We start from the raw sequence: 13,671 nt of genomic DNA on the forward strand, positions 1-13,671 counted from the left end.
AACATGTTAAACCATCAGACTGAATGCTTAATATCTACTGATTGTAAAGACGTTTCATTTTTGACAGAAGTTGAGTACTGTCAATAGCACAACAGTTACAGTACAGCATGTGACATTCTCTTAATTATGTCCACCCTCTTGCATGGTCAACATCCAATGGTGGCCATTTATTGGGGTATTCAATCTTGAGATGTTGACCATTTATTGGGGTCATAAAACATAGGTTGATGTTTTACCTAATAATGTTACCTGTTGTAATCAGTCAGGGTTGAAGTTTTCAACTTGTATGCTTCTTTAAAATTTACCTGTACAGGTAACTTAGGTTTCTTTAAAATTGACATTTCACCTTTGTTTTGAAAATGTAGAATATTGTTAATTAATATTATTTTTTGTTTTTTCTGTCCTTTGAATTTATTCAAATTTTTTTTTTTATCTTTTTATTTTTTTTTTATTCATTTTTGTATGATTTTGTTTCTTATTCTTTAAATTTCTTCTTAGTAGGAATCTTGAGAAGCAAAAAGACAAAAATGTCAAAGATAAAGTTATTGACTAGCATTTGAAAGACAACAGACTTTAATTTAATCTTTTTTAAAGTAAAAAAAAATAAAATAATGTACATGATGTTCATTGTATTTAATTGTTTATTTGCATTATTTAATGAATTATCAGTAATAAAAACTAATAATCAAGCAAATGATATGTTTAAACAAACCATGAAGGAAGTAATTTTTAGCAAGCCTGTTTCTTAACAAATAAAATGATCAGACAATATCAATCCTCTTATAATAAATTTTTATAACATCTATTATTATTCAGGAAAACTACAAATATCATTATACAGTTTTAATAGGAAAAAACTATTTTTGTCTATCTTTTTTTTTAATCTGAAATCAGGAGTTAACATAATGGACATGTTGAAGAGACTTATTTTCCAAAAAAATATTTAATGCAAAAAACTGTTTTGCTTTGCCTTTTTGAAACAAATGTGAACTTATTAAATATGACATCTTCAGTTTGGCTAATATCTGTCAGTTAAAAGCCAAAATTTGACAATATACACTTATATAGATGGTTACACTTTTATGGTCTATTAATTAAATCATTTTTTCTGTGTATATTTATATTATTGGAAGTGCTGGACTGCTAGGATACATATTCTTGGTATACATTTGCAAATATTTCCCTAAACCCAGGCCTTTTAGATAAAGTTAATAATTTCAGAGACTTGAATGAATTAAGACTTTAAAACCCTTGATGAAAAATCAATTTAAAGAAAAATATAAGAACATTTTTGAAAATAGATTTAAGAAAAAAAACTTGGGTAAAAACTGTATACTGAAATGTGTCACAAAGAGAGTTTGTGGTCATAATTTAGAAATAAAAAATAGTGGACAATATAAAATTCCTAGAAAATATAGAATATGTAAACTGTGACACTTGCTTGAATGAAGACCACTCCTTCCTTAATTGTAAAATTAACAAAGCAACTTGAGATGATCTATTTGAAAATTGTTTACCTTCTCATAATATTGTCTCTTACCCAAGAACAAAAAGTGAAAGATATGCTAAACCTTTATTACATGAATATGTTGAAAATATTGGCTCCCTTATAAAATAGTCATTATTAGAACAGAGGGCAGAAACCTAAAAAAAATCCATGTGTTTTAATTTCTTATAGAATTGTTAATTCTTTGCATTATAATTGTTTTTTTGTTTGTTTGTTTTTTTGTCACAAACTAAATACCATATGTTTATATGACAATACAAATATTATCAAATTTTGTTGAATTTATGAATATTTTGAATATATTTATTCAATAGAGAAATAAGGAATTGCTTAAATTGTATTTAGAATAAGTTCTAAAGACAATCTTTAACATTTGTAAAACAGTATTGAATGCAGATAAGTCTATCAACTATGTTTTAAGTATAAATCATTTTGATGTAAGAAAAATAATTTGAGAAACAACTTTTCAATAGAAAAAGGCAGGCATTGGGAAAGTTTGCATTATATTAGAAGATGATATTCATGTATTCTTCACTTACCATAAAGTACATGTAAAAAAGAACTTTAATTGATTAAAAAGGTATAATGTCAAAACAAATAGTCATGAGTCAAATTAAAAAAAAAATCTATTTATTCAACTAGTTATATTATTTCATTTTATTTTTTAATTTTCTTGTCATAATCACAGTAATTAAATTTCACAAACACATACATGTATATTTTACCTGAGACACATGACCTGTAAGTTGTATAATTTTAACACTTCAATGCAGTCAAGATTTCCCTTTATCGTTGACTAGTTTTTGAGTAATACCTTGTGTATTGATAAAGCCACAGGGGGTATAATGATGGACATATAGGGCCACCATGGTAGACATAATTTTTAGGGCCACCATGAATAAGATAATGTCACAGGTAGTACTGTAATAACACTATCATATAATTACATTTGTTCCGGTTTCCATGAATAGCAACAATTTATATAATGGGTAAAAACAGGAATGCAGTTTACTTATAACAGTTTTGTACAAAATATAAGCATTCAATTTGCCAAAAAAATCGTTTAAAATCTCGTCATTGTTAATCGAGATGCATCTATCGTTACAATATGCACATAGACATAGACATAATTTTTAGGGCCACCATGAATAAGATAATGTCACAGGTAGTACTGTAATAACACTATCATATAATTACATTTGTTCCGGTTTCCATGAATAGCAACAATTTATATAATGGGTAAAAACAGGAATGCAGTTTACTTATAACAGTTTTGTACAAAATATAAGCATTCAATTTGCCAAAAAAATCGTTTAAAATCTCGTCATTGTTAATCGAGATGCATCTATCGTTACAATATGCACATAGACTTGCTAAATCAAACACTTAAAAGAAGCGATATCTGTTTCGAGATTCAAGAATTTCTCAAGGTAATGTTTTGTAACAAAAAAAACAAAAAAAAAACAGGTTTACATTTCTTTTCATTTCTTTAAATTTATCAATTGATAATCTTTCTTTAATCGATTGTGAGACTTTGTTGGCTCTGTTAAAATTCACTCCTTAATTTGTTAGAAATAAGCGTAAAATTAGTGTTAGTTTAAACTCTGAAAAGTTCAGGCCCCGGCGCCATAAAACTATTTGAGTAAAGTTTTTTTACTCAGCCTGAGAATTTTCTCAATTTTTTTATTCTCAGCAAAATGCACCGCCATAAAAAAATTCTCAGATATTTTCTTACTCAAAGTTAAGAATATTCTTAAATATTTGAGTATAGCCAAAACCATACTTAAGTATATAAAAAAATCTTAAATGGTTTTTTTTAAGGTAATTTGATATAAAATTACAAATGTTGATAGTGTTTTTGTTAAAATTTGCAATGAAGAACTTCACTTATCACCTCAAATCAAATTCTATCCAAAGGAACATACACATCTTTATTCCTTAACATATTTTTTTTTCATGCATTTTTTAGGATGAATACTCAAAATCAATGTTGTCTAAAAAAGCTGATTAATGGGGTGCTTAAATGTGCATTTTTTACATAAAAAATAGGAGTAAGGTAAAACGACTGAAATATGTCTCATAATTCTGTAAAGGCATATGAAAATTAAAAATGTAAGTTGATAACCCCATCTTTGTTAGTTGGTTGTACCAGATTAATCTTGCCAAATTTTAAAAGATACTACAAAAACAGCGACCAATTAAACAGCTTCTCATTGTAGAAACTTCTTCACTTTAAACATATCCCGCTTGCTCTTGAATATCTGATCTTTCTTAGAAATTACTCCCCAAAAAAGAAGAAAAAATGTGCAAAAAAAAAAAAAAGAAAGAAAAAAGACTGAAAAATAGGGTGCTAAAATGTACAATTTTCTTATATAAAAATTAAGAATAAGGTAAAACGAGTGAAAAATTGAACTGGTCGTAATCGGAATTGGTCAATTGATGTACGTAAGCATTGCAATTTCTGTACATCCATAACCAGGAGTATTTCTAAAAAAATCACGATCTTGCATCAGGAGTTAATAAATCTTGACGTTTCAATTTGTCTACTATTACAGACAGTCAACCTAACATCCTTCTCCTGCCTTGTGTCAGAAATTACACAAACCTTTATTTACACCATAATAAAACAGTTCGTGTCAGAGATCAGACCAATATGATCATTGACGAAAACGCTGTAATAGTGGAAAATAAATTGAAAACAACAAATCAGAAATATGGCAAAGAGACGAAGGTCAACTTTGTCAGAGTTGAAATCTCAGTTTCTTTAGATTTTTCAAAATTTATAAATGAACAACTAACGGTAATTAAAGCCATAAGAAACCTCAAATTAAAAAAAAATAATGCATATGTTTTTTATAACTCAATGGATAGTTTTCATTATAAAACTTATGTACATATACTTTTTTCTGAAGAAAATTCTTTAATTTGTTCATATTAAGAAGAAGTTTACATTATTCTAATTGTTTCCTTCCAGGAAGCAATTCCCCGACATATTTTCCGTATGCAAAGTGACCTCCGTGTGACCCATCTCGTAAAAATCCGGTGATCGCAATACGCATGGATGTCCTTAAAATAAACTATTATCTGATTGTACATGTTAAAATCGTGCTCAATATTCATGCTTTTTGGTGGATTGTTGACAAACAGGTGACAATCGTTAAACTTTGGCTTCAAAACACGAACTTTAATTACCTACTATATTTTCACAACACTGACCGATTGAAAAAAAAATTGACGATTATTATACGAAATTTAGGCGAAAAAAAATGATAAAATCGTGCACAGAAGACTTAGTTTATGATGTTTGTAATCATTGGTTCAAGAATTGGAATAACATTATTTTTCACCGATCACTTGTTTATTATGACTTTAAATAGAACTACAGAATCAAAAAAGTCTGAGCTCACGTTCGCCAGCATGTGTTACTACGTCTTATGTTCCAGTTTAGTAAGATCCATAATTCATTGCAATTTAATACAACATTTTTGGGTAAGGGCTGTTTGACTGATACTCGAGGACGGATAATTACATTGTTTTCGATTTTTTTTTTTTGTTCACTTCCAATAAAATTTTAAATATATGCTCCAAAATAGATGATAGATAGGCAATTTTTTATATTTTGTTGGACAGTTGGGCTTATCAATGTCTTTTCTCTCTAATAATCTATTTTTACAATTTACTACTGGTACATTAATTAGATTGCAGTACCGATACCTCATATCTACTAAACCAAATACATGTATAAATCAAATATACCCACATGTTATGTCAACCTATCTACTATTTATTATCTTAGATATCAAAAGTTTTACAAAGAAAGTAATAAAAAAATCCCCCCCCCCTGTTTGGTTTTAAACACATATTAGTTAAAATATTGATATTCAGGAATATATCATTTGTGCAGTACAGTAGTACAGTGAGAGATTCGGGGGGGGGGGGGGGGGGTATTGTTGTCATTCATTTGTCGTTGATCCAGACAAATCATTTATCATGTCAAAATCATGATACAGAAGGAAATTTCCATATGCACGATCAGAATTTTAAAGAAAATATTTCTTACTGAATAGAGAAAAAATAGAACATCTTCCCCTACTCCCCTTTTCATGACCCTCATAAATCGGATAGTTTTGTTTGTTTTATTAAACTGTTTTTATTTTCGAAAATAATATTTGTACAAGCTAGGTGTTGTTAATAACGGTAATGGACATTAAATATAAAAAATGTATATGCCATGCCTTCTCACACGACGTCGTACTTTTATTTTCTCTTCCTGTGCAATATGATATTAAACTCATTATGCAGAGCAATTTTTATGACTACTTGCATAATTGTTAAATCGTATTAAACATGTTAAATTCTGTATCAGATTTATATTAATATTAAAGTTACATATAATCTTGAATATTGAAAACGGATTCAAATTATTTACTGGCTTTCATATTGATTTAAAAATATTTGGTGTGTCGTTTTTTTGTCCCCCCCCCATTGTAGATGTGAGAAATAAGCAGCTAACAACCTTAGGATCTGCGAATGAAATGCGAGTGGGAACAGTCAAATATCAAAGCTTTTGGGATTTATTGTTTTTAATTAACGTCCGGCAGTGGTTGATTAAAGTTAAACAATGTAAATGCAAATGGTTTATGTAACTCTAGAATACAATAGGAACAGACTTATTTTATAAATAAAGAGGAATCTTAGATGTTACCTCCTTGTAATGTAGAACGTTCCTGATCTTGATTCCTTTATTGGAAAACCGAACTGTAAGCAATTTATCCTTTTCTTCATGTACAGGTTTTATTCCTTAAAAGGCGGAACAAAGCAACACCACAAATAATCCTGACCCGTCTGTATATTGGAGAAAATGTATTATGCATCCCTTGTCAAGTGCATTATTTTTTAAAATTTTTAGAAAATTGACTGGGAGTGACAAAAGAAAAGTTCTAATGTAATGGAACTTTGTAATTCACATAGTAAGCACTCAATTTTGGAAAATTTCAGAATCACATGATAGTTCGAGGTTAATTTATTCCATACATAAGTATAAAAGAGTATGATCAATTTATGATAGAAATGATTGAAATATGTTTCCATCGCGATTTTTAAAGTTTATATTTGTTGATTAAATTGATTATATGTGCAACATGTATTATTACTGCACTCAAACAAAACATTAAGACATCTTCAGAATTTTCAATTTGATTGTAATGTGTACTACGTTGTAGACGTCATTGAGTTTCCACTTATGGGTTGAAAGTAAGTCTGGCCCGGTTCCAAGTAAGCATTGTCCGGTGTCAAAATAGAATGTTCCGGTTCTAAGTAAGTAGTGTCCTGTTGCAGGTTAGTACTGTTTTGTTTCAAAATGGAGGGGTGTGTATGTCTTGGGTCCACAAACACATGGTCTGCTGGTATTGTTGAATAATGACTATATTCTACATTGTCTTGTGATGTGTTATATACGTGCATCTCTCGTCTGTTTGAATCCAACTCTTCATAATCTCTACAAATAGTAGATTGTTTTTTAAATTATTCGATTTTTGTTCTTTATTATTACTGATCAAGTATAAAGAAAAACGTCGGCAATGATAAAAAGTTGTATATTACTTGAAACTTCGATTATCAACACCCTAACGACAGTGAGATAGGTAAATATTGATTGCAATGTTATGCCAATTATATTATCATGGTAGTCATAGACCATAGCAGAATAAATGTACTAAACCAAATAGAAACGTTAGTGTGAAATCATAATTGTACTATAGCATATTTGTAATTACTCTAGATCACAACACAATGCTTGATCAATCACAAGTGTACTTGTCACATAATTAAAAGTGTTTATTCATGGTTAGGTAAATGATTACAAGAAACACTTGATTAAATTTATAGATAGAACGACTTGTAAACAAAAATACTTTCGAATAACTAATTTATTGCTGTTTTCTGCATATCCTGTGACAAATATTCAATACTAAGAGACTTACACACAAATTATTATTTATTTGTTATATTAAGATTGCATGGTGCTTTGCAAAGACCAACACCTGTTTGATCACCAACGAAGCATCTAACAACCTGATTTATTTGATCAGGTTTATTATTCTTGAAATTTTATTTTAAGTTTAGCATTAATTTATTTTTTTCTTCTTTTGTCTCTTTATTTTTTTTTGTTTACTCGCGATGCGCCTGCTTGTATATTTTTTATTGGACGGGTACATTTTGTGCATGTTCTTTTTAGTTTTTTTTAGATACACCAATTCTTATCTGACATACTTTCTGCTGTTGTTTTTTCTATGGTCGGGTTGTTGTCTCTTTTACACATTCCCCATTTCCATTCTTAATTGTTTTGCATTTGTAAAACACACGTACCTGTCACGATCTCGATGTGTACTATTATCTGTAACAAATAAAAACATGTTAAATTGTTTAAGTACTAAATTTGTGCCAAAAGACTATCTGTATTTTGCTATCTCGTGATATAGATTCATATTCAGCAAACATCAACGTTTCGGTCATAAATGCTCTTCTATTTTGTTTACTACTTGACCTTCTTACTGTTTTGATTCAAGCGATATAGTGATTTTTATGTAGTCAGAACAGTGTTTGAAGCCTAATATCTTTAATGAGGTTGATGTAAGGATTATTCATGATGTATCTGGAAATTATAGGATGTTCTATCATTAACCATTGTCAGACTTTTAAATCAATCCTCGTATTTAAGGAGTTGTATAAAGGAATATTGGAACTAAAACACACCTCAGTCATTGTCTTCAACAATTTACAGCAGATGAAGCAGGAACAACTAGCCACCGGGAACACCTGGTTGCATTCCTGTATTGGTTAGGTTTATGTTGCTCCAACTATCGTAGCGTCACTGATAAGTCTTTTGTAGACGAAACGCGGGTCTGACGTATATACAAAGTTTAGTCCTGGTATCTATTATGAGTTTATTCTGTGTAGTGTTTTTTTGTAATTGTTCGTCTCTTTGTAGATTTTGCTTATTTTAATTGCGTTATCAGTGCTCCGTCGACTTAATATGAGTTTTGAATGCCCCGTGGTATCTGACGTCTCGTTGTAGCAGCAGATTACGAATAAATGAGGTGTTTTCGGACAGGAGAGGAAGTTGAAATGTAGATGATATGAGAATATTGAATCTTTTTACCTGCAGTATCCTGCTGGTTTGAAAAAGCGGCCTGTTGGGATACGTATTTGCTGCTAGAATAAAAGAAATACCTCTATATATATATATATATATAAAACATTGTTGGGTTGATGTTTAGACGAGTTGTATATACATTATGTACACAGCCATGTATCACCATCATTGATGGCGATCCGATGGATACATCTGTTGTAGGGTTGTCACTGACTCAGACGTACTTATGAATATAATTATTTTCTGTGACTGTATCTTACATTAATTTGTAGGATCCTTTACTATAGATAATTTAGCTGATCTGTAACAATAACATCTTCATGCCTTATATATCATGTACTGTAGTACGCCGCTAGATTAAAACTGACGTGGAAAGGTAACACATGCCCACCGAAAGCTCTTTTTTTGAGAGCCCAGGTGGTCGTGTGGTCTAGCGGGACGGCTGCAGTGCAGGCGATTTGGTGTCACGATATCACAGTAGCATGGGTTCGAATCCCGGCGAGGGAAGAACCAAACATTTGCGAAAGCAAATTTACAGATCTAACATTGTTGGGTTGATGTTTAGACGAGTTATATATATATATATATATATATATATATATATCAGTCTAAAGATTTGCACAACGGTACATAGTAAATTTGCTGGTTGGTCGTTTTTATAGACTTTTATATATATATATATATATATATATATATACAACTCGTCTAAACATCAACCCAACAATGTTAGATCTGTAAATTTGCTTTCGCAAATTTTTGGTTCTTCCCTCGCCGGGATTCGAACCCATGCTACTGTGATATCGTGACACCAAATCGCCTGCACTGCAGCCGTCCCGCTAGACCACACGACCTACTGGGCTCTCAAAAAAAAAGAGCTTTCGGTGGGCATGTGTTACCTTTCCACGTCAGTTTTAATCTAGCGGCGTACTACAGTACATGATATATAAGGCATGAAGATGTTATTGTTACAGATCAGCTAAATTATCTATAGTAAAGGATCCTACAAATTAATGTAAGATACAGTCACAGAAAATAATTATATTCATAAGTACGTCTGAGTCAGTGACAACCCTACAACAGATGTATCCATCGGATCGCCATCAATGATGGTGATACATGGCTGTGAACATAATGTATATACAACTCGTCTAAACATCAACCCAACAATGTTAGATCTGTAAATTTGCTTTCGCAAATTTTTGGTTCTTCCCTCGCCGGGATTCGAACCCATGCTACTGTGATATCGTGACACCAAATCGCCTGCACTGCAGCCGTCCCGCTAGACCACACGACCACCTGGGCTCTAAAAAAAAAGAGCTTTCGGTGGGCATGTGTTACCTTTCCACGTCAGTTTTAATCTAGCGGCGTACTACAGTACATGATATATAAGGCATGAAGATGTTATTGTTACAGATCAGCTAAATTATCTATAGTAAAGGATCCTACAAATTAATGTAATATACAGTCACAGAAAATAATTATATTTATAAGTACGTCTGAGTCAGTGACAACTCTACAACAGATGTATCCATCGGATCGCCATCAATGATGGTGATACATGGCTGTGTACATAATGTATATACAACTCGTCTAAACATCAACCCAACAATGTTAGATCTGTATATTTGCTTTCGCAAATTTTTGGTTCTTCCCCCGCCGGGATTCGAACCCATGCTACTGTGATATCGTGACACCAAATCGCCTGCACTGCAGCCGTCCCGCTAGACCACACCACCACCTGGGCTCTCAAAAAAGAGCTTTCGCTGGCCCTGTGTTACCTTTCCTCGTCAGTTTTAATCTAGCGGCGTACTACAGTACATGATATATAAGGCATGAAGATGTTATTGTTACAGATCAGCTAAATTATCTATAGTAAAGGATCCTACAAATTAATGTAATATACAGTCACAGAAAATAATTATATTTATAAGTACGTCTGAGTCAGTGACAACTCTACAACAGATGTATCCATCGGATCGCCATCAATGATGGTGATACATGGCTGTGTACATAATGTATATACAACTCGTCTAAACATCAACCCAACAATGTTACATCTGTAAATTTGCTTTCGCAAATTTTTGGTTCTTCCCTCGGCGGGATTCGAACCCATGCTACTGTGATATATATATATATATATATATATATAAGTTTTTTAATTGTTATTCTTGAAAATTAAAAAAGCCTCAGTGAAATTGATTAATGTCGGTGGTTTTGTGTTATCCTTGTTCATTACTGAAAGTATTTTTTATCTCTTTGACCGGCATGATTTAAGATACTTCAAATATTTTAAATATACTTATTTCATGTACTCAAAGCTGAATACTCAAAACGCTTTAGTTAGAAAGGCGTGATTACTCAATGGTAATTGACTACTAAGACATCATTTCGAAATGAGTTTATTCTATATTGTTATCAGTTTTGTTTTTATAAATATGCGATAAGCTATAAAAAAAATGTTCGGTGGTTTCATCTTGAAAACATTTATTCAATCCGAAATACATTGCAAAATGATCAATCTGAATAGGTTTTTCCGTCATATAGCTCTTTAATTGTTTAAAGTGTACATTCTTTTCTTTTTAAAATTAGGCTATGAGCGTTCCTGACCGAAGGTAAATCCAAAAAAGCGCTTCGGACGCATGAAACCTGTAACGTGTTATTACTTTTTTCTATTGTACTCACTTTGCATGACCTTTCCCTTTCTCTCGTCCTAAAAACATATACTGTGTTAAACTAAAACATTACACAAAGTATTCAATGTCAATCACAAGCATTCCTTCTTGCTTTCCGAGTATACATTTTTTATTTTTAAATTCAACAGTAAAATGAACCCGTTGGAACTTGATTACACATTTGATATTATAAGTTAAATTATCTAGGTCGAGCAGGATATTCCTGCCCTTCCGGAGCACTTGAGATGTTTTGTCTGGGTTTGAGTTGCTCATTCTTTAGTTTTCTATGATGTTTCATGTGTACTTTTATTTTCGTGTATTTTTGGTTTTTTTTTAGCCATGATTCGACTTATGAGTTTGAACGTCTTTTTGTTTACTTTCGCCCTTCTTTTGAAGTTTCAAATTTTAGCATTAATTTTCACCAACAGAACTTAACTTTTAACATGATTCCTTAGCAAATGTCATAGAAAATATACAAAATGAAAACAAAATTTAGCTAAAAAAATAAAAGCACGTATCACAGTCTATATCAACAAATTACACCAACATTATACATTGATACAGTTCTGATCGAATTGATCAATTTTTAACAACTACATGAGTACATGTATAACACACTTACGATTGATATGATATTACAAATGTAATAAATAAAGGCAACAGTAGTATACCGCTGTTCAAACTCATAAATCCATGGACAAAAAACAAAATCGGGGTAACAAACTAAGACTAAGGGAAGCGCACTAAATAAAAGAGGAGAACAACGACACAACACGACAATGTAACACACACAGAAACGGACCAAGCATCAGACAAAATCCCACGAGAATAACAAATATAACATCAAAACCAAATACATGAATTTGGGATAGACAAGTACCGTGACACGTCTTATCGCAATGTCAATTTACACTCAAAAATAAGAGCAAACAAACGACGCAACGTTACACTGTAACACACACAGAAACGAACTATAATATAACAATGGCTATATTCCTGACTTGGTACAGGACATTTTTAGAGGAAAAAATGGTGGGTTGAACCTGGATTTGTGGCATGCCAAACCTCCCTCCTTTATGGCCATATGCATGTGAAATATAACATTAAAATGACAACACAACATTACAGGACTACAATATAAATAAATAAGAGAACATAATTGACAAATAAACACACGAATAATAGCTAACAAAAGGCAACAAGTTTAAAAATTTTAATACGCCAGATGTGTATTTTGTCCACACAAGACTTACTAGTGACGCCCAGATAGAAAGCCGAAACAAGTACAAAGTTGAACAGCATCGAGGACCAAAAGTTCAAAAAAGTTGTGCCAAAAACGGCCAGGGTTTTCTGTTAGGCGGCAGAACATCCCTATTATTCAGAATAAGTTATACTTTTCAAACAGTAAATTTTATAAAATGACTATACATAAAGGCAACAGTAGTATACCGCTGTTCAAAACTCGTAAATCTGTGGACAAAAAAAAATTGGGGCAACAAACTAAAACTGAGGGAAACGCATAAATATAAGAGGAGAACAACGACACACCATTAAAATGTAACATACACAGAAACGGACTAAGCATTAGACAAAATCCTATGAGAATAACAAATATAACATCAAAACCAAATAGTACATGAATTTGGGATAGAAAAGTACCGTGACACGTCTTATAGTAATGTGAATTCACACTCAAATATAAGAGAAACAAACGACACAACGGAAACACAACGTTAAAAAGTTACACACACAGAAACGAACTATAATATAACTATGGCCATTTTCCTGACTTGGTACAGGACATTTTTAAAGAAAAAAATGGTGGGTTGAACCTGGTTTTGTGGCATGCCAAACCTCCCCTTTTATAGCCATGTGAAATATAACATTAAATGACAACTGAACACCACAGGACTACAATATCAATAAATTGGAGAACACAATTGACAAAGAAACACACGAACAACAGTCAACAAAAGGCAACAAGTTCAAAATTTTAATACGCCAGAAGTGCATTTTGTCCACACAAGATCTAATAGTGACGCCCAGATACAAAAATTTGAAAGCCGACACAAGCACGAAGTCGAACAGCATCGAGGACCAAAAGATAAAAAAAAAAGGTTGTGCCAAAAACGGCTAGGGTTTTCTGTTAGTTACCAGAGCATCCCTATTATTTGCAAACAGTAAATTTATAAAATTACTATACAAAAGATTTACATGATGAAACTGAAGTATTAACTAATTACAGGAAACAACTGAAAGACATTACATAACCAGACATTTGCAACACAAAACGTAGACACATCCGAATAAGTTTAAACCTCAACGCCAAGTGACTTCAT

General features: G+C 31.7%; 1 protein-coding gene across 1 annotated transcript in view; it reads right to left on the minus strand.

Annotated features, from left to right (window-relative positions):
* Positions 1-6,062: 6,062 nt before the first annotated feature.
* The window catches only part of LOC143078641 (synaptogenesis protein syg-2-like), a 147,003-nt gene continuing 139,394 nt past the window's right edge, over positions 6,063-13,671 (minus strand). Inside the window, exons 8-10 of the mRNA XM_076253489.1 lie at positions 8,667-8,719; positions 7,874-7,901; positions 6,063-7,004 (exon numbers count right to left, since the gene is read on the minus strand). Coding sequence (XP_076109604.1) covers positions 6,719-7,004; positions 7,874-7,901; positions 8,667-8,719 — 367 coding nt within the window. The 3' untranslated portion in view covers positions 6,063-6,718. The remainder of the gene's footprint in view (positions 7,005-7,873; positions 7,902-8,666; positions 8,720-13,671) is intronic.

This window comes from Mytilus galloprovincialis, chromosome 6, assembly GCF_965363235.1.
Source record: "Mytilus galloprovincialis chromosome 6, xbMytGall1.hap1.1, whole genome shotgun sequence".
Lineage (NCBI taxonomy): Eukaryota > Metazoa > Mollusca > Bivalvia > Mytilida > Mytilidae > Mytilus > Mytilus galloprovincialis.